The sequence below is a fragment of the Ascaphus truei genome, chromosome 1, assembly GCF_040206685.1.
Source record: "Ascaphus truei isolate aAscTru1 chromosome 1, aAscTru1.hap1, whole genome shotgun sequence".
NCBI lineage: Eukaryota > Metazoa > Chordata > Amphibia > Anura > Ascaphidae > Ascaphus > Ascaphus truei.
Genome location: NC_134483.1, coordinates 89,611,503 through 89,636,788, shown reverse-complemented (window position 1 = coordinate 89,636,788; position 25,286 = coordinate 89,611,503). Strand labels below are relative to the sequence as shown.

General features: G+C 42.7%; 1 protein-coding gene across 1 annotated transcript in view; it reads right to left on the bottom strand.

Moving 5' to 3' along the window:
- CERT1 (ceramide transporter 1) overlaps positions 1–25,286 on the bottom strand; it is a 122,426-nt gene that overhangs the window by 81,462 nt on the left and 15,678 nt on the right. Inside the window, exon 3 of the mRNA XM_075591474.1 lies at positions 808–924. Coding sequence (XP_075447589.1) covers positions 808–924 — 117 coding nt within the window. The remainder of the gene's footprint in view (positions 1–807; positions 925–25,286) is intronic.

Genomic DNA, 25,286 nt, shown 5'->3' with positions numbered 1-25,286 from the left:
AGATTTTGGGTCTCTTACTTCAGGTTAAAGCATATTGTAGATTTTATTGTGGCAGATAAAGTCCCAATCAACACGTTGATACTGTTCATGGAATGATTTGGGAGTTTTTTTTTTCTCCTGTGTATGTTCATGAAGTTGGATTAGGATATCTGGTTGCCAAAATAATATTGTATGTACTGTATGTATGTACTGTATGTATGTACTGTATGTATGTACTGTATGTATGTATGTACTGTATGTATGTACTGTATGTACTGTATGTATGTACGTATTATGAAAGAGAATTGGCAAAGAAGGATAAAAAACATTCTGTCCCACGCCATTTTCATATGCCATAGTCTGTTCATACTATAAGACGGGATGTATTCAGGAATAACTCAAACTGAAGACCTGCAGAACAGTCAACGAACTGTTTGCTTCTGGGTCCATCAGTGCAATGCTTTAAAGCATGCAGTGCCACCATTTCTGTCAACTTAAGGTAGGTGGTTAGACAGAGGGTACTGGTTTTGGCCTTTTCTCTAAAAGACACACTAAGGTGTTTAAATTCAGAGATCTAATACTCACTTGTCCTTCCTCTCAGCCAGACAGCATGTGAAACTGATAGTCTTTACAAAAGAAACATAACTACAAGTTTGTGGGCCTGCAGTTCTCGGGCCCATGAACCTTGTACACAGTGCAGATTGCCCGATTTCAGATGGTTACGCGAGTCTCTTTTCTGTTTGAAATCATTTTTGGCAATTTGTGCAAGAACAGTGCATTTAAGAAACAGAACATTATAATTGGGTACATCGTGGTTACAATACGTACCTTATGCTGCTCGATGGCATCTATCCATTGCTGCCGATGATCTGGGTCTTGAGCACGCAGGTACCACACGCTGTCATTAACACTGATATCAAAACGGCACTCATCAAACTCATGGGGCTGAGAGCAAGACAAAAGACAAAACAGGAGCATTAAAATAATGTACAAATCACTACAAGGCTTTCTATTCAGTTCACAAATCCATAATCTGTTACACTGAACCCTGTAATACCATTAGCAGACATATCAATTATCAAAACATTCCTGAAAAGAACTGCTGTGTGAATTAAATATGTGGACGTTCAATAGAATGTGTTTGTTCACACATATATACATATATATATATATATACACATATATATATATACATATATATATATATATACATATATACATATATACACATATACACACATACACACACATACACACACATATATACACAGTGATCGACAAATCACCAAAAAATCTACTCGCCGAACAAAAAAAATCTACTCGCCGAACAAAAAAAATCTACTCGCCACCTAGTACCAAACGTGTGCTGCATGGGCCAATAGGAGCTCGCCACGATGTTAAATCGACTCGCCCGGGGCGTGCAAATGTACACTGTATATGTGTATCTGTGTGTGTATCTGTGTGTGTATCTGTGTGTGTATCTGTGTGTGTGTGTGTGTGTGTGTGTGTGTGTGTGTGTGTGTGTGTGTGTGTGTGTGTATATTAATTTAAGGCTTATATGTTTTGTTTGGGATGAGTTTATAGAAGGATAAGTGTGCAACCCCACTGGGCAACATATTGTCCAATTAAAATAAAGTAAAAAACTCAGTGATGTTAGAAATTGAAAAGTTTTATATTCTAATCCAAGGAAGCAGACCACAAGGTATATTTTAAAGCAATTCTTAGACCCTTAAACCACTTTTAAAAGACTATCTTATTTTTTTCCATAGCCACATCAATGTAGTTAAAAGTCCAATAAATTACTTTCAGAGTTACGTATTTACACCAGATACTAGAGAGGGGGGAAAGATAAGGTGATTAACATTGAAGTAATTTATCCTCTGTCACATTAATAAGTATAAATGAACGGGCTTGGGCACAGAATTGTTAGTCCACAGAGGTGGAATCAGGACTAGGTGTAATTTGGGCCAATTAGTTTCTTTCCATATGCGTGAAATTGGGGTAATAAGTCCCACTAACAGTGTGAACATGTCTCGAAAATAAATGTATCCTCATCACTTATTTCAATGTTTAGGGTCCTGCTATACATAGCATACTATCCTCCATATAAGTGCTAGGTCCCATTCCTATTTGCTGTGCTTATTTTGAGAACACCGGCTTGAACACAAATCAGGAACAATAACTGGTAATATATGCTGGCAGCAAAATGATATACCTTGGCATTTGAAACATGAATACATTTAATTAAACTTGTGGTGTGCCGTCAATGTAATTTCTTCGGTATCTGTTTTATCCTACGCAGTCTGCAAGAATGCTGCCAGCATGTAGCAAGGCAATGCCAAACAATTCAGTTTATTTAATGCTCAGTATACTGCTGTAATCGCTTCTGTATTAGGCTGCGTTTATAGTGCCGGCGACAGCGCGTCAAAACAAATGCATTGCCGCCGTTGCGTGCGCTTATAGTAAGCGCGACACGACGGCTTGGTCGCGATCGCTGGAAGTCATCTCAATTTGATTTTCCAGCGACCGCAGCCTGACGTCACCGTTGCTGGCACTATTAGCGTAGCCTAAGGCCCGTTCTATAGTGCCGGGCACGGAATTTTAGCTGGCTGACGTTAGTCAGCCTTTCTATAATGGCGCCGCGCGTGCGCACGGCAAGGAGCGTAGAACCGCCCAACAGGGGGAAAGAAAAAAAAGAAAGAAATCACGCCGCTACCGCCGCTGAAAATGTAAGTGTGTATGAGTTTGTATGAGTTTGTATGAGTGTGTACAACGTATTAAAAAAATTATTTCCGGTTTTAATTATTTATTTTAACGCGCGCACACACACACAAAACGTGTGCGGCACGTGCATGCGCCTTCGCACAGGCACGACCGCACACACTATATAACAGCCCTTAGCGTTGCTGTGGTCTGGGCAGGCCTGTCAGAAGTCATTAAAGCATTGTAATTCAACTAGGTAGGGAGTGTTGCAAAAACTCACAACTGCCATGAGCCCCTACACTGGGATCCAGCAACTCAGAGGAATTAAATATCAAAATTATTTCTCGCTAGAGCACTGATCAGGCCAATTCCAGAACTTGGTACACAGAAATAAGCTGAGGGAGTGAATTTTAGAGGGCTTTTTTAAATTGGCAAGTAACATCTATGTAAAAAAATATGTTTAAACTTAATGCAATTTTATATTTATAAAAGCAAACTTCTGGAACATTTTTTCCCCATTGCAATTTTCTTTTATTTACTGAAAAGCATATAATGAAATATATGCGCACAAAAAATGCTTAATCACAAAAAAAGCCAATCAATGTACTTTTTTTCTAATAGATATAGTTAATTTATCTTCATTGTCGTAATCACTGTACGAGTTTCCAATAGTTTGGAGCTCAGAGTAGAACAAAACACACCTGTGGGCTCATTATACCATTATGACAGGATATAACCAAAGCTGCTTTGCAAACTCTCATTGCTGAAACATCAGGTCACCTGCAGCATTCAACACTCAGTCACACTTACAAAGCAAGCTATAGGTTACACTATCCGTGGCTATTATAAATTATACTTTTAGATTGTCCTACGTGAATTGCAAGTCAAAGCATGAAAAGTTACAAAATCTTCATATGTTACAAACAAAAGCCCGCTTCCATGAGTGTGTGCTTTCATCATTTTTGGATCTACTCCATCGTATACCAGTGCCAAGTACTTAGCTCAAAGGCGTCGTTACCCAATGTGTATTTTAGTTATATTTCGCAAAACTCAAGTCATATGCATTTAGGCTTATTCACAAAACAGTAAAAAAAAAAAAAACACCTTCCAGCCTATTGTCTTAGCACTACTTAGGAAATATTGGACTTAACTTCCACGTGCAAAAACCATTTCCCATTGTATGGGGGCATACATTTTCTCTATTGGTGAAACAAATTACAGGCAAATATATCTAGTGAGCAATCAGAACATTTTGTGTAAAAAAACAAAAAACGTTACAATATCTATACACAGCATAAAATGTTTAATTAAAAGTAGTAAACAAAATATCTTCTTTTAAACACAGCTCTAAGGCCGAGTCCATAGAAGGACCGACCGCGCTGAGCTGTGCGGATGCTCCGCGATGAGCCTCGTCATCCTCAATGAGGATGTCTTGAGAGAGGGCTTCCGCGAGCGTCCGCAGGCGTGCTGAGGCGCAGGGATTTTCAGCCAACATTAGAAATTTTATCTGAGCACGCTGTCGGCTGAAACCCCCAATCACAGCGAAGCAGCGTCACGACGTCGGCGCTGTGACGTCTGCGCTTTGCGGGCTATTGGCACCATGACGTCAGTGCTCCGCCTCCCGATCGCACACGCTGGCTCACCTGCAAGCCCATACAAATCGCTCCTGATTCAGCAGGCGAGCCCCAGCGTCAGCGCGGAGAAGCGCTGTCGGTGCTTATATGGACTCAGCCTTAGAATGGCATCTAACAGATTTATAAATATGGATCCTGATTCCTAATACAAGACAAACCTCTGTTGTACCGTCACAACAACGATCCCAATTCAGCTTATTTAGTATCCAAAGCTTTTGAAAATAGGGTTTGCACAGATATTGTAGTTGCCTTTGGGTAGTGGCATTTTTAAAACAGACAATAGAAAGCTGCAACATAGACAGCGGTTTAAATGCCCATGAGGAATCCCTAGTAACTAAACCGGAAAGTATCTCAGTAACTGAGAGAGGAGGAGTGGATCACATGAAAAAAATCCTAATATTGTACGATTGCGCACCGGAACACCCATTCCAAAGTATGGTTGTGCATATGGCCGGCCTTAGGGCAAGGCAGTTGCCTTAGGCCTAGGGCTCCCTCCTGTAGTCGGCGTCGAGATCCAAATTTCACCTGACAGGAGAGGCAGGACCACACCGCTGCTTACCCCTAGGTAGGGAGAGGTGCGTATTGCTGGGTGAGGTAGAGGTATGTGCGTGCACATATGTATATATCTGGGAGAGGTCTTGTCTTATGCGGAGTAGTCTTCATTCTGAAGCGGTGCGGTAATGGCGACACCATGATAACACCATTAGGTTGTGATGTCATAACGTTGTAGGAGGGGCCCCGCTGTAGACATACCACCTTCGGCCCAGCCTAAGGTAAGCCCTGTTTGTATCTATGCGAAAAAATTAGAACAAAACCACTTTATTTCCAAGGTTGTCACTTATGAATAAGAAAGGCTATTCTGTGAAAGTTACTTGAAATCCACTCTCGTTATACACAAGCCAGCATTACTCTGCTCAGCATTATGGAGTTTGACCGTTCTTTATCCGATCTGCCGTAAGGAATCTCTTCACTTGCACACTTCAAATGCATACTACGCAGACCGTGTATGCAAAGGCTGACAGGTCTATCAGAACATTTGGCCGGAAAAACCTTCCTGGAGGTGTTTTTTTTTTTTTTTTTAATTGTGAATAATTGCACGGAGGGCAGACTTAAATAATCTTTAAGAAATAAATTTGTGTTATAGCTCAAGTCATTCACAATATGTATACCAAAACTGGTCATTTTATAAAGCTGTAGCGTGTCTTTTTACTCATTCACTAGCAGAGGGGAAAACCTCTGGATTATAAATTAAATATAGGATCTTTGAAAAAAAAAAAAAAATGCTAACAGCCCAGGATCAAAAAAGGTTGACCCAGCCCTTTTGGTGTTGGGGTGGAAGAGGATCATTACCCACCTCCAGAAAGAAAGAAAGAAAAAAAAAAGGAGGGATGTATCAAAAAATTCTGACGCGTTTGGGGCCTTGGCCCTTTGTCAAAAGTACTCTTTGACAAAGGGCCAAGGCCCGAAACGCGTCAGAGTGCACTACGCTGTTCCTTTTTGTTACGTCTCCAGTCACTCATTAAATTAGATTTTTTTATTCCTGGTGTGCCGTTTCTATCTGCATTCTACCTGCGCCCTACCCCACTTGCAGTGCTCCACTGATTCCTCTCACAAGGTTGCCTTCTCTTGCCATCAAGAACAGAAAACATTTGAACTCACAATGATAAGACTGACACCAAAACAAGAGGACCTAGGGCTGGGACCCGCTGCGCCCGGCGGCGCGGGCGGCCGCACGAGCGTTCCCCACCAGCAGGGGAATCCTCCCGAGCCGGTTCCAGTCCCCCCTCACTGCACAGCTCACTACATGCTGTGACACGTCAGCCACCAGGGGATTCAAGAGAATTGTAATCCCACGCGTCACGTGGTGTGGCTGTGAGCCAATGAGGGGAGGCTTCGGGGAGCGGGGAGGAGTGTGTCTGGGGAAAGCAGCGTGAGTGCCTGTCTGTGTGTGTGAGCGGCTGAGGAGTTGAGGGGCTAAACAGTTGAGGGGCTGAGGGGCTGAACAGTTGAGCTATTATGGAGTGGTTGTATACAACATGTACATTCATTAAATAAATGCAACATCAAACAACTTAGACAGTGTCTATTAATACATGGTTGAGGGGCAGAACGGCTGAGGGGCGGTCCCGCGCCCCCCCCCACCTGTTTTGGCCACGCCCCCCCCCCCGCTCGCAAAAATGGTCCCTTTGGACCGGAAAAAGTCTTAAGTGCCTCTCCAGGTCTGAGGCAACGGGGCCTTAGCCTTAATGTGGATATAGGGTTTCACACACACTATCAAAATTGTTTGTAATTATCCTACCTGCTTCCCTGCCAATGTTCTTATCCACACCTTTCCTCCCCCAGACGCCACTTCCCCCTCCATGCTGTTACTTGTCACCGTTTTATTACCCCTCCAATGTCTACAGACATCCCTTTGATGAGTACAATAGTCCAATGAGTTACTATTAACCCTTTACTCAAGTGCAAATCATATCTATACGCCGACACCACCAGAGAGTTATGAAAATAAAAAGATGTAAAATTAATCAATCTGCCAGGGTCTCAGGTCCCTGATTATGATAGGAAAAAAAACTATGCTCTTAACACACAAACTATTGTAGCAGATTGTGACCGGTAGTGTAAATACTCTCCAGAGCGTGCAATCAGTTCATTCAGAGCCCAAAGCATCACTTATTAAATGATAGATAAATAAAAATACAGTGCTCAGATTACAGAAAAAGGATTACAAGAATTTACAATTACAATAAATGCAGAACAGTTTCTTAATATAACAGGATCAAACATAAAATAGAAATTCCTATACAGTACATTACCAAACGTCATAGGTTTTCTCCCAGAGAGGTCACTGGTGCAGGAAGATGAGGAGTCACATATTTGGTCCAAATACTCGGTCTGTTGAAATCTTATTTTCATGAAACCTTTAAGATTTAAGTACGCCCCCCCTCCTCCATTGAAACAGAAGACCCCCACCGGTCATAAATCAGCTGCGAGATTGACCGTTTTACAACAGAGTCAAAAAGAACTACACATTTTCTTTGAAACTGACCAAGTCATGTCTGTTTATTGTTTACGACCTCCTAAACACCTTGCCTTGCTTGGGCCATCCCCAATGGGTCCCCCCCAATTAAATCCCTTTGAAGCTTAGCAGGGAACCATGAAAAGTCCTTATCTGTTACAAACCTAATATATTGTATTTTTAAACTCAAACTGTAGCTCATTAACCCGTGAAGCACCAGATGGATTAAAATACATAATCTCATATCATGACAAACCTATATTTTCTTTTCTAGTTTTTTTTTGTTATGAAGGTACTTAACTTCAGGGTTGATCTTACGTTCTATTGCAATCCGTTTTTCAGTATCCAATTTTTGCAACTTGTTACATTCGTTATAATTCTGATATTATGCTTCTGTCCCTTCTGACTTTAAGTTTTGTATGTGTGATGGTGCTCTAACAGTGCTAGGACCAGATATATGGAAGGGAGTGTAGACTGGGTATATAATAAATAATAGTAAAAAGCTGCAGTTCAGTCATGTGTTTTTTTTTTTTAATAAATCAGTTCAGTAGTAAGAAAAAATACTTGTAGCATTTTCTGTTTTAAAAAACAACAACTTTGAAAGACCAATTTTCTTGTATTCTATTTAAACAAGCATGCTTGTTCCTATAGCAACGATTTACATTCCCCATATTTAAAGATGTCGACAAACTTTGCCGATCAATAGACGGAGAACGAATTGACCGGCAGCTATGCCGTTCTTTAGGTAATTAGAGATTACCCACATGAAACTATTGAAGTAAAAAAATTCATTTAAAAAAAATAAAAAAGGCTGAACTGCAGCTTTAAGAATCTAAATGCCTGCCTCTTTACCATTTCCTTCCGTACTGGTTTATTTAGTCACATTGGTTCAGACTTGTTTCTCTTAGACTTATTACCGACGGGTAAACACTGATAAGTGTGCTTTTCTAACAAATGTTTTGAAGACTGACCATTTATCTTCCACATTTGTCCCTGCAAAAAAAATAAAATAAAAAACCATCCAAATGTATTCCATTCTAAAATGTAGTGTCTCTTGAACTCCTGTAATATGGTTTTTGATCATTTATTTCAAATGAGACCATGTTATGATCACGGTTTCCCAAATGTCCCTAAATTTGGCAGAGGTACCTACATGCATCCCAACCAAACAAAACACTTCTGGAATTTCAAAAGGAATTCAAGGGGTTGGGTGGATATTGAGAGCTAAATATTTGCTCTGGCTAAAGTGAACTCAGTCATATGGCTCTCCAAACAAGATAGACCACCAGGGGCACTCCCCCACCCAAGAATAAAAAGGCACTCACTATGGGACCGCCCAACATCTAAATGTAATCTTTATTCCAGAAATTCCAGTATGACCACTTCTGTAATCCCAAACTCCTACAGTTAAAATATAGTTACATAGTAGATGAGGTTGAAAAAAGACTTCCGTCCATCAAGTTCAACCTATGCTAAATTTAGACAACAGATACTTTATCCTATATCTATACTTATTGATCCAGAGGAAGGCAAACAAAAAACCCCATTAAGGGGAAAAATTAATTCCTTCCTGACTCCAAGAATTGGCAATCGGATTAATCCCTGGATCAACATCCTTCCCATGTATACTTATTTGGCATATGCCTGTATACCTTTCCCATCTAAAAAGATGTCCAACCTTTTTTTTGAACAAATGTATTTGCCACCACAGTCTCCATGGGTAATGAATTCCACATTTTAACTGCCCTTACTGTAAAGAACCCTTTCCTTTGTTGCTTTTGAAATCGCCTTTCCTCCAACCTTAAGGGATGGCCCCGAGTCCTTAGTACTGCCCGTGGGATGAATAGTTCTTTTGAAAGCTCCTTGTATTGTCCCCGAATATATTTGTATATAGTTATCATATCCCCTCTTGGACGCCTCTTTTCTAATGTAAATAAATCTAATTTAGCTAGCCTCTCCTCATAAGTTAGAATGTCCATCCCCTTTAGTAATTTGGTGGCTCTTCTCTACACTCTCTCTAGTTCCCTAATGTCTTTTCTTAGGATTGGTGCCCAAAATTGTACTCCATATTCAAGGTGTGGTCTTACTAATGCTTTGTAAAGGGGCATAATTATGTTTACTTCCCTTCCATCCATTGCCCGTTTGATGCAAGATAAGATCTTGTTTGCCTTTGCAGCATGATATTGGGCACTATTGCTAAGCCTGCTGTCTACAAGCACTCCTAAATCCTTCTCCATCAAGGATTCCCCCAATATATCTCCATTTAATTTGTAAGTCACCTTTTTATTCTTGTATCCCAAATGCATAACCTTACATTTATCTTTATTAAACCTCATTTGCCATTTACCTGCCCACGTGTCCAGTCTCTCCAAGTCCTTCTGAAGAGAAATTACATCCTGCTCTGATTCTATTACCTTACACAATTTAGTATCATCAGCAAAGATGGAGACTTTGCTCTCTGTGCCAACCTCAAGGTCATTAATAAACAAGTTAAAAAGCAGGGGTCCCAGTACCGATCCCTGAGGTACTCCACTTACTACTTTAGCCCAACCTGAAAAAGTTCCATTTATGACAACCCTCTGTTGTCTGTCTTTTAACCAGTTTTCAATCCAGGTGCATATATTATTAATGAGTCCAACTTTCTTTATTTTGTACACCAACCTCGTGTGTGAAACCGTATCAAAAGCCTTTGCAAAATCTAAGTAGACCACATCAACAGCATTACCCTTGTCTAGATTCCTACTTACCTCCTCAAAGAAACAAATAAGGTTAGTTTGGCAAGATCTATCCTTCATAAATCCATGCTGACTATTACTAATAATTTTATTTTCCATTAGGTGTTCCTGAATATTATCCAGTATTAAACCTTCAAGTAGTTTCCCTACTATTGAAGTCAGGCTTACAGGTCTGTAATTTCCCGGTTGTGATCTAGCTCCCTTTTTAAATATAGGCACCACATCTGCTTTACGCCAATCTTGTGGTACTGAGCCTGTGGAAATGGAGTCCTTGAATATTAAATATAATGGTTTTGCTATTACTAAGCTTAACTCCTTGAGAACTCTTGGATGTATGCCATCGGGGCCAGGTACCTTATTAACTTTAATTTTTTTCAAGTCGCTTATGAACTTCTTCCTCAGTTAACCAATTGTTCATTAATATGGAGGTTGTGGCTTCCTCCTGCGGCACTACTATTGAACTTGATTCTTCCCTGGTAAACACAGAGGCAAAGAATTTGTTTAATACCTCAGCTTTTTCCTTATCTCCAATAATCTGCCTACCCATCTCACACTGAAAGGGTCCTATATTTTCTTTTCTCATTTTTTTGTTATTAAGGTACTTAAAGAACTTTTTAGGGTTGACCTTACTTTCTATTTCAATCCTTTTTTCATTATCCATTTTTGCTAATTTGATTGCCCTTTTGCAATTTTTGTTACATTCCTTATAATTCTGATACGATGTCTCTGTCCCTTCTGACTTAAAGAATCTAAATGCCTTCCTCTTCGTGTCCATTTCCTCCCCTACCTGTTTATTTAGCCACATTGGTTTTGACTTATTTCTTTTATACTTATTACCCAAGGGTATACACTGATAAGTGTGCTTTTCTAACAATGTTTTAAAGACTGTCCATTTATCTTCTACATTTTCCCTGCAAAAACATCATCCCATTGTATTACTACTAGATTAGACCTCAGTTTATTAAAATCTGCCTTTCCAAAGTTGAAGGTCTTTGTTGAACCCAAGTAATCTGTTTAATAATTTATTTCAAATGAGACCATGTTATGATCACTGTTACCCAAATGTTCCAGGACTTGAATATTTGTTATTACTTCTACATTGTTTGATATGACCAAATCCAGAACTGCCCCTCTCCTGGTTGGTTCCTCAATAGTTGGGTCATATAATCGTATTTAAGCACCCCCAAAAACCTGTTCCCTTTTGTTGTAACGCTAATCTCATTGCCCCAGTCTATGTCTGGATAATTAAAATCCCCCATTATGCAAACATGACCCAGTTTTGATGCCTTCTCCATTTGCAAAAGTATTTTAGCTTCCTCAATCTCACAGATATTTGGTGGTTTATAGCATATTCCCACAAACATTTTCTTTATACTTTTACCTCCACTATTAATTTCCATCCACAAAGTCTCTACATTTTCATCATTCCCTTCATAGACATCATCCCTTATAAATAGGTTTTAGATACGGTTTAACATATAAACATACTCCACCTCCCCTTCTAATTGGCCGATCCTTCCGAAAAAGAGAATAACCCTCTAAATTAAACTGTCCAGTCATGAGTTTCATCCCACCATGTTTCAGTAATGCCTATGATATCATACTGCTCCCTTGCAGCTATTAATTCAAGCTCCCCCATTTTATCCGTCAGGCTTCTTGCATTAGCAAGCATGCATTTCAGTTTTTTTTTTTCCAGCCTGTACTATTATCTTATCTGCTCCTTCCTTTCTGCGCCCACTTTGTTTAGTCTTTAGAAGTTTTCGAGTATCATCTGTATTTACTATGGGTGTCTCACTGCTTGTCAAACTTGCACTTGCCCCCATTCTACCTCCATACCACCTTGAATCCTCATCTATTCCATTTAGTTCATTATCTGTTTCATTCCCCTCCCCCCTCCATCCTAGTTTAAAATCTCCTCCAACCTTTTTAGCATTCTTCCCCCTAGCACAGAAGATCCCTCTTCATTGAGGTGCAATCCGTCCCTAGAATATAGATGGCACCTCTCAGAAAAGGAGTCCCAGTGCTCTAAAAACCCAAACCCCTCCTTCCTGCACCACTTTCTTAGCCATGCATTAACCTCCCTGATCTCTGACTGTCTCCCTGCGGTAGCGCATGGCACTGGTAGTATTTCAGAAAATACTACTTTTGGAGGTCCTTGCCTTAAGCTTTTGGCCTAGATCCCTGTAATCATTTTTTAGGATCCTCCATCTTTCTCTAACTTTGTCATTGGTGCCAACGTGTACCAAGACCGCCGGGTCAATCCCAGCTTCCCCCAACAATCTGTCTACCCGATCCGCAATGTGTCGAACCCGAGCACCCGGGAGACAACAAACTGTTCGGTTCATGCGGTCCTGGCAACAGATTGCCCTATCTACCTTCCTAATAATGGAGTCCCCTACCACCACAATCTTTCTTTGTATCTGAGCATCCCGAGTCCCCTCTGTGCTGGAGGAACTATTCCCCTGGCTGCTAGAGGAATTAGTCTCCCCCAGCCTTGCCATTTCTGCCCCAACATTCCCAATATCTTCACTCAACATGGCAAATCTATTGGGATGTCAGCTCAGAAACGACCTGCCTCTCCCTATTGCCCCTGCTTCCCCTTCTAACTGTCACCCAGCTACCTACCTGCTCCTCACTAACAGCAACCAAGCTACCTACCTGCTCCTCACTAACAGCGCCACCATCTGCACCACTAGTCGAAGCAAGGGCCTGCTCAGTGAGCTCTAATTCCCTTTCAAAATTGCCAATGTCCCTCAATATTGCAAGTTGCCTCTTAAGATCAGCAACCTCTGACTCTAAAGAGACCACCCGCTCACACTTTTCACAGCGGTATGCTCCTTGGAACAGCTGCTCCAAGTGCACATACATGTGGCAAGATGAGCATTGAGTGGCATTTTCAATCCTGCTCATTCTAGCAACTATGAAGTTTAGAGGTACTAACAGTAAACTGTACTTCAATAACTAAACCTTGTTTAACCGCTTCCTTGTTCAAACTGCTTCTGGTTCTAACTGCACACACTTTAAACAACCAGCACTTCAAATCAACCACACATATCAGTCAGTACACGCAAGTATTTGGTTATAATCAACATATTCTGCTTCCTCTCCTGCTATACTACAAAAACTTACTTAGGGAATCCTTTTACCTCCAGGTACCATGAAAAAGGTTCATTCCCACAACCTACCAACTAGTTCTAAATGTTGACTTTAATATCAAATGTCTTTACATGCAGAAGTAGGAGGCAGACTTTGTGGACTCCCTAGAAAGAGAGAAGTGGACTGACATATGTGATGCTGCGGCCATAAAAGAATATTCATATAAACTGCTGTTTAGATGGAATTCCCCAACCCATCTTCTTCCTCCGCTCAGGTTACTTGATTTGATGCTTTCATTTATGTAAATTTGTAATGTTTACTTGTTCCCCACCATTTGTATTTTTTGGTATTCTAGAAAGCCTCTCAAACAGTTTAAAAAAAAAAAAAAGTGCAGTTCCTAAACATACCAATGAGGAATGCAGAGAAAAACGTCAAATTACCTGGCACAAGCGGTCTCAAAATAGGCAGTGTCCTTCTTTTGAAGTCACAGAGTAAATGTTGTCAAGCTATTGGAAGCTTGGCATCGACTGTTACAGCATTGTATTTAATGGAACAAAAGAGTCATTATTTTTCTCTGCCTAGATGCCAGATCCCTTACAGTAAGGCTGCGGTCCCAGTAACAGCCTGTGCGCACGGCGCGGCGCGCACTGTGCGTGTGAGCACCGCCCCTCAATGGGGCTGGTCCCAGTACGTACCGTCACGCAGAAGGTGCAGCCGCGCTGTGCTGCAAGGTTTTTCCCAACTCAATCAAATTGAGTTCAAACCTTGCGACGGGGGCGTGGCCACGCCCCCACCGGCGGTTCACCCAATGTGGGCGAACCAGCCACGTGACGTAATTGCCACGCCCCCGCAAATCCCAGACCACGCCCCCTCCAGTAGCAAGCTCCCCTCTCCCTGTCAGACCGCAGATCACGGTTAGCGCTGTACACGCGCCACCCCCCCCCCCCCGCCGGGCGCGCGTGTCACAGACATTACTGGGACCGCAGCCTAAGAAATCTACTTGAAAGATGTAACGTTTACAAAATGACGATTGAATCTGGACTGTCTCTTGGTGCTTTGGTAATATTAGCAATGTCATGGTAAATCTTCTCTAAGCATTTAAAAATGGTACCGCATTCAAAAAATTTAACTGCTCAAGAGTGGTATATAAAACATCGAATCAAACACTAAAAAAATTTTTTGAAACTAACAAACACAGTTACGGATTGTTTTCCAGAATGGGGGACGCATATTACAAGTCCTACCAGCAGCAATTGGGTTAACGAATAAATTAATATTTCAGTAGGTTAACACTTTTATCGTGACAGCACAAACCACCTAGAAAATTAAAGGCTAGAACAGCATAGATCGTTCATATAATCCTTATATTCATAGAGTTGTGAAAAGCAGTGTTCCCAACAGAAATGCCAACAGGAAACTGCTCTCTTTATTCAAAGATAACAATTGCGGAACACATCCTGTGTGTCAAGAGCGGGTTGTAATGTTTAAAAAGAAGCAACACATCCCACTTCCTGGATTTCCTTCCTGAAGCAGTATCACAAGTTCATGCTTCTTAATGCAAGAAATAAATCCTCGTATTTGTACTATTATAAAGCACATGGGTGTGGTAGCTCCAAAAAATTTATTTTTTTAATTCCAATTATTCCGCCCTCCATCCATATCCCATATTTAAATAATGAACAAGTACCTGCCCCTATTCATCATATAAATGGTTGTGTAACTTAGCCAGGTCATTGCCTCTACATGCGTGCCCACTTTAAGGGGGAAGATTCACCAAGCACAGTAGCAGGGTATAGCACCGATCTGGCGTTCAATGCCATTCAAGTCAACGGCGGTTAAAAACCCGGCCAGAAAGTGATAACCCGCTGGGGATTCACTAAGCGCCAGTGCGGGGTATCTGGGGAGGGCAGATCACCCTCCTCCCCTCACCCACACCCGGGACCTTATTTTATCTGCGCCTCCTGCCTAATCATAAAGAAATAAGATATGACTATTGAACACAAAGTTATTGTCCTATGCCACATGCCCATTACTGTGCAAAAATCAAGCAATATTACACATCCCCCAAACCCCCCACCATACACCCCCCACCACGATTGCCTCTCTGCCCGTGTCACATAAGTCCTGATAGTGCTGCAGGCTGTGACAAGCTATTCCAAGGGGCATTGAACCCCCCTCATGCTACTCTCTGAGTGACCAGAGAGGAGATGACATGGGGTTTGTGTACAGCCAATACTGGTGCAGACACTATGCCCTCCCCTTCCAGATGTCAGAGTGGAAGTGCCAAACTGTTAGGCTAAAGGCCCCGCTGCACGCGTCTGCACGGCTGTCTTGCTTGCAACTCACTGCACTGAGATCTGCAGGAAACTTTTTCCCGGAGCGGGGGGCGTGGCCAAACGGGTCGAGGGTGGCGCGGCCATTGAGCCCGGGGAGAGGGGTTGAGGTTGTAGGTCCGGGAGAGGGGGGGGGGGGGGGTGTGATACAAGGGGACAGATCTGGTGCTGTAAAGTCTCCCTCCCGCCCCCCAATGTGTGAGAGATGACGGGGAGATATGTGCCGAACGCACAAAACACACACACAAGCAGCTCTCCTCCCCTCCTCCCCATTGGCTGACTCGCGTACCACGTGACGTGTCAGCGCTGAAAAGCACAAGGAGGTTGTAGCTCCAGCAGGCTGACGCGTCACAGTACGCAGTCAGCCCTGCCGGAAGGAGGCAGCGGGGACAAGGACCATTCGGGTAAGGTGCTGGTGGCCCGCGGCCACGCGTGCCGCCGGCCACAGCGGGACCAAGGCCTTAGTCAGTTCTGGTCTGGAGAGACCGGAAGGACTGTGAGTCTGTCCAATCCGGGATGAGCAGTGCTCCCAGCCCCTAGGGAGCTGGGAGAACACCTAAATCACAACAGAGGCCTCAAGATTACCAAAAAGGCCCTGCACCATCCAGGGCCTGGGATCCTCTGACATTCATCTGCTACGCTGTAAAGACCAACTGCAGTGACTGCATGCAATAAAGCCCTTTGTTTTATATACTCCTGTCTGAGATTGCAGAGTATTGGACCCGGGTATGGAAGTATTGTGCTTTGGGAGGCGGGGGAGGGGAGAGGGGAGGGAGGGAGGGGAGATGGGAGGGAGCAGGGGAGAGGGGAGGGAGCAGGGGAGAGGGGAGGGAGCAGGGGAGAGGGGAGGGAGGGGGGGAGAGAAGAGGGGAGGAGGAGATCTATCTCTGGACATCCTGGAGCTGCCGCACCCTGAGCTGAACATCATGAAATCACAAGAGCCTGTCCTGGTCCCCATACCAACGAGAACACCTCAGCTCTCCTGGACCCTCACAGGTACGCCACAGTACCACAACACACATAGCAGCAGTAACATCTCCCAGAGGGGGGGGAAGCAGTGCCAAACACACACACACACACTAAAAAAAATAAACAAACCACACAGGTACCCTACAGCAACAGCTGGCACATGCTTTCTTCTATTATGTATAATAACCCTAGTTTCCTCGAATTATTAAAAGTCTATATATTATATTCCTTAGCCATCCATTTCTGAAGCAAGCTTCTCAGTTTTAAATTTGAAGCTTAAATATTGAAAATGTTAGAAAAAAAACCACCCACAACAACAGGAGCTGAGAATAGCAGCACAGTTGCAGAGCTCTCTACCTGACTCGCGCTGATCTCCCTTCTCTACCTCTTTCCTCCCCCCAGTCCTCGACCGGTCAGTCACCTCTGCAGCTGGTCACAGCGTTCCCAACCCTGCTTTGATGTCGTGCTAGTGAAGCAGGATCAGGAGCACTATTGCTGGTCACCGACAGGTCAGAGCCGTAACACAGGCACCAGGGACAACATTTTAGGTGCCTGGGAATTTCCATCCCTGTCCTAAATTACAAAAAGGACTGTAAAAGGAGTTATAGGTTTGAGTGTTTTCACTCTACTGCACAATGCCAAGTGGGACCGCTCCCTTAAAGCTTTGGTAAAGTTACAAGCCAGCTGTAGGCTGCAATACTGGGACCACAGGAGTTGGGAGTTAGAAGTTTTCAACATTACTTTTGGGACAACTAAGCATAGTACGCAAAATGGCTAAAACCAGATACAGTACTAGCTTCTTCACTGCCAGACTAACACGTTGCGATCTCCCCTCTGGCTGGGAAGGGATAGATAGCAGGAAAGACAGTCAAGCTAATTGGGTATAGGTTTACATTACAGAAATAGGTAATGGAAAGAGAAAAGGAAACATAACCCGGTCAAAGGGATAAGGGGGAAAAAAAACAAAAACAATAACAAAATGTGTCTGCAAACAAATGGCTGCAAGGAAGCGATAGGGTTAAAAAAAAAATTATAAATTATATACACACCAAATCTAGACAATTATTTATTAGCTATATCACTTACTGGTGTTTTGACAAAATGGGCTCATTTACCTCAGTACTAGTGGTTTGAGGCCCACTGTAAAAAGCATTGAAAAGCAGCTGAAAGCGGAATAAAAAGGATCGTAAATTATTATGGGTGCCACACAGCATTTCAGCCACCCTTCATTTCAAATGCATCTCTAGAACCTTCACAACATTAATGCAAACAATACAAATGTTAATACTATGGCTTTGCAGGTGCTGTCACACAAAATAAAAAGTGGGAGGAGAAACATGAGAATTTCAAATGCACATTTTGAAGTTTAGTGGAAGCAGCTAGATAAGAACGCAAGTTCCTACGGCAAGTAAAAACAATTCTACCACAACTGTGGGATAAGTACAATAACCTGCATATTCTCCTGCATCAAAATTAAGATACTGTACAACGGTATTCGGTTGCAACCAAACCGACACTTCACTGCGATGTCCGCCTGGCCCCACAAGCCAGGTGTGTTGTGCTTGACCGCCCGCTCTGTCAACTGCATGTTTAAATGTCTACACTGGCTAGACGTTTTGGTCACAGCCAAAACATCTTATTTCTACTGTGTTGTCCCCCTTAACATTGATTATGTCAGTATGGTATCACAGCAGAAGAACATAAACCACAATTTCAAGTTTCTGACCCCACTACAGTAAATGTGACACACACACACACACACACACACACACACACACACTTTTCTTCTTTAAAAACCATGTGTATGAAGCCGAACCACCAATTGCAGCTCCAGGCACCTCCTGGTTCCCTGTACGCTTGCCAGGGAAAGTGCCCCTGGTTCCCCCCCCCCCCCACCACATGAAAGAAAAAGGAGAGGTTTAAAATCTTCCCCGTCTCACAGGCCAGTAGACACAATGTAATTTGCCATGGCTTCCTATTGACCCGAGTGACACAGGAGATATAAACCACCATGAAGTATCGGTGGCACCTTGAGAAGCAGGGGGTGCTCGGAACTGAAATTAACACAATACAACTCCAGACACCCCCTGCTTCTCATCCATGCTGAAAAAGCCGGCATCTAACTTGGAATGCTCCTCCAAGTTACATTCCCTCCAATTGCCAAGGGTCAGGGACTCATTGTCAGAGTGTTAACTTCTGTTTCAAGTGCTTATTCCCATTATGTGCTACAAATAAGGCGATTTTGTTACGATTACTGCTGTGAAGTGCTATGTAGATGGCTGGACAACTTAAGATATACATACATACATTTTGATCACCGCTTTCCTTAATATTATTTTCCCCTTAAATACTGCAGACAGTGTGCACAGCGCTGTACAAAGCTCTATCGGACAGGGACTCTGTGTGCTTGCAAAACTCTAACCATCCTGAGGCAGAGAGAGAAAGTGACTTTCCGAAGGTCACAAGGAGGAATTAAACCACATTCAATACAGTGACTCATTGTGGGTTGAAGACAAGAACCTGCCATATCTCAAACAACTTAAAATGGAATCTACTTTTAATCAAAACAGTGCACATGATCTCCAAAAGGACATTAAAAATGACCTCTCAAATGACATACAAAATTATACCAAATAGAACATTTAAACAATAGTCTGCCAAATAAAACCCAGCACATACTAATGTGCACCAACAGAGAAAGCACTAATGATAGGTTCTTTTTGTCTCTATTACACATCAGATTTAAAATTCCACCTACACTTCATTTGTTACATATTTGGAATGAGCAAGGCAAAATAAAAACCAGCTTAACTGTACAAAATTCAGACTATACATCATTTATAAAATGAGAAATGTATAGGGGATGGAAAAATAGTTGTTGACCAAGGGCTTAAATATGTAGCTTCTGGCACATGTGCTGTGGCACAGCACTGACTAAACGGTCAGTCACTGCCACGATGGGCAACATCACAACCTATCAAACTTTGCTGGCGCGACCACAAAGTGCCAAGGATGAGGGAAGAGTTCTGACAGCACATGGTAGGGGGGAGGCGCGGGGTATCGAGTGTCATCTTGTTGACCCACTGCTGGATAAAAGGTATCCCCAAGGATCTTCCAGGTACTGCGGTTGTAAGCCTCTTCTCTCCTTGTGGTGCCAACACATTTTCGAACTTCATCCTCTGATCTTACTTTGTCGTGGTCTTGTGACATTCCTGAGAATCTAGTACAGTGCCATCATGGTAATTTCCTTTTGCCATATATCCAGCGAACTGACATTTTAATATCTTCAACCTTCTGATGTCATCACTGACTTGATTGCTTTCGAACCTCTTCATTCTTTTTCCTGGCTCTTCGGGTAATACCCAGCGTACTTCTCACCATACTTCAAGTTGTCAGAAGCTTCTGAATTGTCTTTGCATTTAGGGTCCAAGTTTCACATCCATATGCAAGCACACATTCAAATTGTATATCAAATGCATGAGATTACTGTCAAGAAACAGAGAATATAATCTTCCTCAATTTGACCCACTCTACTTGTTTCCCCCCCTACGCACTTTACTGCTCCCTTTCTCCCAGTGCCCAAATCTTTTCTTGCTCTGCTGCATCCCCCCACATTCTTCCACTTTGCTCATATGAGACATTGTAAAGACATAAAAACCACACACAGACCACACATTCACACTAGGCTCACTCCAATATTAACCCACGCAGATACATACTGAAAAACACTGACAAACACGTATTTACCAGTGAGAAAGAGCATGGTTGAGCATAAAGATCCTGTAGGTAGGGAGAGGAGACAGGGCACAGCCACAGCAGAGCAAGAGAGGAAGGAGGTAGTAGAGCACAGTCCTTAAGGGTAGGCAGAATTTCCCTGAGAATCGTGTGAGCATCTCCAATAGCCTGTGAGCCCTTTGCTAGCCTTTGTGTGCAGGTGCTCGTCCTTGAGGGAGCATTAATGTGAAGGTTTGCAATTAAAATGGTTTTGCATGAGCTGGAGAGAAATGATTCTGCTTCTCTAAATCAGTAGTTTGCAGCATTGCTTATTTGTATCGGAAAGTCAAAAGAGACACAAGCTTCAGCTTTTAAAAATCACCTAAATAATTTCCCTTCGCCTGCCCGAAAAAACTAATTCTACTCCTAACCACTGATGCAAAGATTGTAATCTACAAGTATGTTCCCATTAAAATTGACCTTTTGGACATAGGGTAGAGAAGTCCCTTATTAGTCAAGGGAATTCCAGATATTGACAACAAATAAAGCTGGGCGTTTCATATTTAGGAGAACATCTACATTACTAAAAAAAAGGTCAAATGTTGGACAGTTTTGACTATTGAAAAGCAAGTCTTTCATGTTGAGAGAAAAAACAGAAGATAATACAGGATTTATTCAGACATAGCCCAAGTTAGGGATAACAGCATATTATTTTTGTTCCTCGGCACATGGTAAGAATTAGGAATACCAAACCTCTACTTTCCAATGAAGAATCATATGACTTGTATAAATAAGCACAGCAGAGGAAGTTAGTAGTGAACAATAACATCCCAATTTAGGAGTACAGCCAGCGTGAAACTAGGAATCCAAAAACAAGAGGGAATAAAATGTATTCATCCAATCATCTTGCATCTACTGTACTCCCCAGAACAAAAGCTGTACTGGGCTATGTTCATACAGAGCATGTAGGGCCAACAGCATTGCAATAAAAGCTTTAGAAGAAATTCGTGGGACACAAAAAACACTGAGAATGCAGAAGGAAAAGACAAGTGAAGAAAGCATTCTGTTGAGAATGTATCCTGGATGATGCAAATAGTTTTCACACAGTCCAAGCTGCCGGTTTTTTTTTTTGTCATTGTTTTTTCCACCCCTTTAATTTGTGCATCAATACAATCCACACAATGATAAGTAATTAACCAAGTTGCCGATTATTCAGCTCTGGGGTTCACTAAATGGCTTTCAGTGTAGCAGAAGAGGACCAAAAGATGAAAAGTTCTGTGGGAAAGATCATGTGACCAGGCAGTCACTAGATACAATTGGTGCACTGTCAGAAAGAGGGCAGAGCTCAAAAAGGGGTGTGCCAGAGCCTGTTTCAGAAGAGGGAGGGGATGTGACTTTGTAAATGGTTACTATAGAAACAAAAAATGCTTCTGACATTATAATATATAAAAAATGTCATTCAGAGATGTTTAAAAAAAAATGCTACATGTATTTTCTCATAGTACAGAACTGATTTTATTTTTATTTTTTTAAATAAAACACATGTAGGATATTGCTTGATTTGCAGCTTTTTAAGGCCTGCGTCGCTATACTGAATGTGAGAGGAAATCCAGATGTAGGAATTGGGGAGAAAAGTCTTGTAGTGGAATGTCCGCATGAAAAAAAAAAAAAAGCACACAACCAATGATATCAACGTGTTCTGTCAATTATTGCTTTTTTATTTAATAAATCTGAACTGGTGGGCATAGTCGTCAATTACAGCATCATTCATTACTTTGGTAGCAGGTAGCTGAAGAGATGCCCAAGTATTTTACACTTTCGTCAGAAATATTCTTAATAGTGAGCAAGCCAAAAAACTTTGGATCTCACAGCTCCCCTCCTCTCCCCTCTTCTTTCTAGAATGTAAAGCATGGCAACTAATTCACCAAAAGGTTCAGATCAGAAAACAAAAAGGTGTAGAATGGTCACAGGTTTATTATAATGTAATTTTAGAAACATTTAGACAATCACAAATGACTAGATCTCTACATTTTGCAAGCATTTTAACATCTATACCATATATATTTACATTACCTTAACTTACAAGTGAATGTGTTTGAAAAATTGCTCTTAGCTACCCAAGCAACTAGCACGAAATTAGCAGTAGAGTCTAAGGGTCACATCGAGACCCTTTGCTGGCTGCATTTGTCCTGCGGGCCTGCAGTTTAAGAGCCCTGGTTTACAGGTATGTAGGGAAACATAACCAAGGTTAACCCATTTGTCCCCTATGTCGATTTCTTTGCTGGTGATGGTAGGGGGATCACGCCTCCTAGACAAATACAAAAACTTAATGTATTTTGTCAGTACAGTGACACCTGTACGCAAGCACTTCTTTCAGAAAATAAGAAATAGTGGACCAGACAACATTTTGTAAAGGTATTACATAGTAGATGAGGTTGGGGGGGGGGGGGGGGGGGAGAAAGACATATGTCCATTAAGTTCAACCTACGCTACATTTAGACGACAGATACTTTACCCTATATCCGTTCTTACAGTATATGGATCCAAAGGAAGGCAAACAAAAACCCCAGTGAAATATCATCCAATGATATCTCATAAGGGGAAAAATAAATTAATTCCTGACTCCTATCATTGGCAATCAGATTATTACTCCCTGGATCAACATCCTTCCCATGTTTACTCATTTGGTAGTGTATACCTTTCCTTTCAAAAAGATGTCCAACCTTTTTTTGAACAAATCTATTATATCTGCCATCACAGTCTCCATGGGTAATGAATTCCACATTTTAACTGCCCTTACTGTAAAGAACCCTTTCCTTTGTTGCTGGTGAAATCTCATTGCCTCCAACCTTAAAGGGATGTCCCTGAGTCCTCTGTACTGCCCTTGGGATGAATAGTTATTTTGAAAGCTTCTTGTACTGTCCCTGAATATATTTCTATATAGTTATCATATCTCCTCTTAGACGCCTCTTTTTCCAAAGTAAATAAATCTAATTTAGCTAGCCTCACCTCATAAAACAGATTAGATTGTCCATCCCGTTTATTAAATTTGGTGGCTTTTCTCTGCCCTCTAGTTCCAGAATGTCTTTTCTAAGGAGTGGTGCCCAAAACTTTACTCCATATTCAAGTTGTGGTCTTACTAATGCTGTGTAAAAGGGGCATAATTATGTTTACTTCCCTTCCATCCATTGCCAGTTTAATGCAAGATAAGATCTTGTTTGCCTTTGCAGCTACTGCATGACTTTGGGCACTATTGCCAAGTCTGATGTCTACAAGCACTCCTAAATCCTTCTCCATCAATGATGCCCCTAATTTATCCCCATTTAATTTGTAAGTCACCTGTTTATTCTTGCTTCCCTAATGCATAACCTTACATTTATCTTTATTGAAGTGAAACTTCTTTAGTGGCACCTCATTCCTAATGGGACAAAAATGGATTGTGGGGACAGAAAATGAAACGGATGTGACGTCAAAGTGCTGATGTCACAGTGCTGGCAGTTGAGGCCGGGCTGTGTTCTGGCAAATCACACGCGGCGCCACTCCTAACCATCTTTGTTTCCCCCCTCATGGCCGCTTACACGCTCCCCCCCCACCCGCTCAACATTTACTCGCCACAGCTCCTAACGAGTACCGCTCCCCCCACTGACATGCGGCGGCGGCGCTAGCCGCCGGCGCCGCTCCCCCTCAAAATTTAATCGCCGCCACTCCTAACGCTCCCCCACACCGGACGCCACAGCTCGGAGACCCGGTGCCGGACCGCAGCCCGAGGAGATACAGCCAATCCTAACTGCCGCCGTTCCCCGCCCATTGATATGCCGCGCATGCATGGTAGTCATGGCAACGCTCAAGACGCCATGGCTCTCCTCACAGGGACACTGCAGCCCACACTGCTCCCCGGGGCCCTATGCAGGCCCTGATCTCCCACGGCCTCTCCTGGTGCATGCCTGTGTCCCTGCTGGCCGAGGCATGGAACGGCTCCTGCTCCGGTAACGGGGGGGGGGGAGGGTTTGAGTGCGCTGCGTCCCTCACAGCACCATCAGAAGGGGGATCGCTGCAGCGCTCCCCTCCAAGCCGGCTCCAGCTGCCGATGACGCGCTGCCCCCCTCCCCTCCATCGCCTCTGTGCCGCAATCTGGTAGGCTGAAAGGGGCTGGGGGGAGGACAAGTGTGCTGGGGGAGTCAGGAGAGAGGGGGGCAGGGAAAGGATAAGGGTGATGGGGGGAGGACAAGTGTGCTGGGGGAGTCAGGAGAGAGGGGGGCAGGGAAAGGATAAGGGTGATGGGGGGAGGACAAGTGTGCTGGGGGGAGTCAGGAGAGAGGGGGGCAGGGAAAGGATAAGGGTGCTGGGGGGAGGACAAGTGTGCTGGGGGAGTCAGGAGAGAGGGGGGCAGAACACACACACACACACACACACACACATTGAGATACTGACACATACACACACACACCCCCCCCCCCCCCGTGAGCTCCCCCACCCGCGAGCTCCCCCACCCGCTCAACATCCATGATGCTGGTACTGCTGCCAATAAACATGACCCCGCCAATCAAATTTACTCATGCTCTAAGCAGTAATAATATTATTGTTACTTTATATGTTGCTGACAACACACAAAAAGAAGTTTCACTTACTATGCGCGTGCACAGCACACACAGCTTTTTATTAAACCTCATCTGCCATTTACCTGCCCACGTTTCCAGTCTATCCAAGTCCTTCAGGAAAGAAATTAAATCCTGCTCTGATTCTACTACCTTACACAATTTAGTATCATCAGCAAAGATGGAGACTTTGCTCTCTATTCCAACCTCAAGGTTATTAATAAACAAGTTTAAAAGTAGCAAACCAATCCTTGAGGTACTCCACTCACAACTTTAGCCCAACCTGAAGAGGCTCCATTTATGACAACTCTCTGTGGTCTGTCCTTCAACCAGTTTTCAATCCTGGTGCAAATATTTTTACCGAGTCCAATTTGCTTTATTTTGTACATCAACCATGTGTGGAACCGTATCAAACGCCTTTGCAAAATCTAAGTAGAACACCAACTGCATTACCCTGGTCTAAATCCCTATTTGCCGTCTCAAAGAAACAAATAAAGTTAGTTTGGCATGAT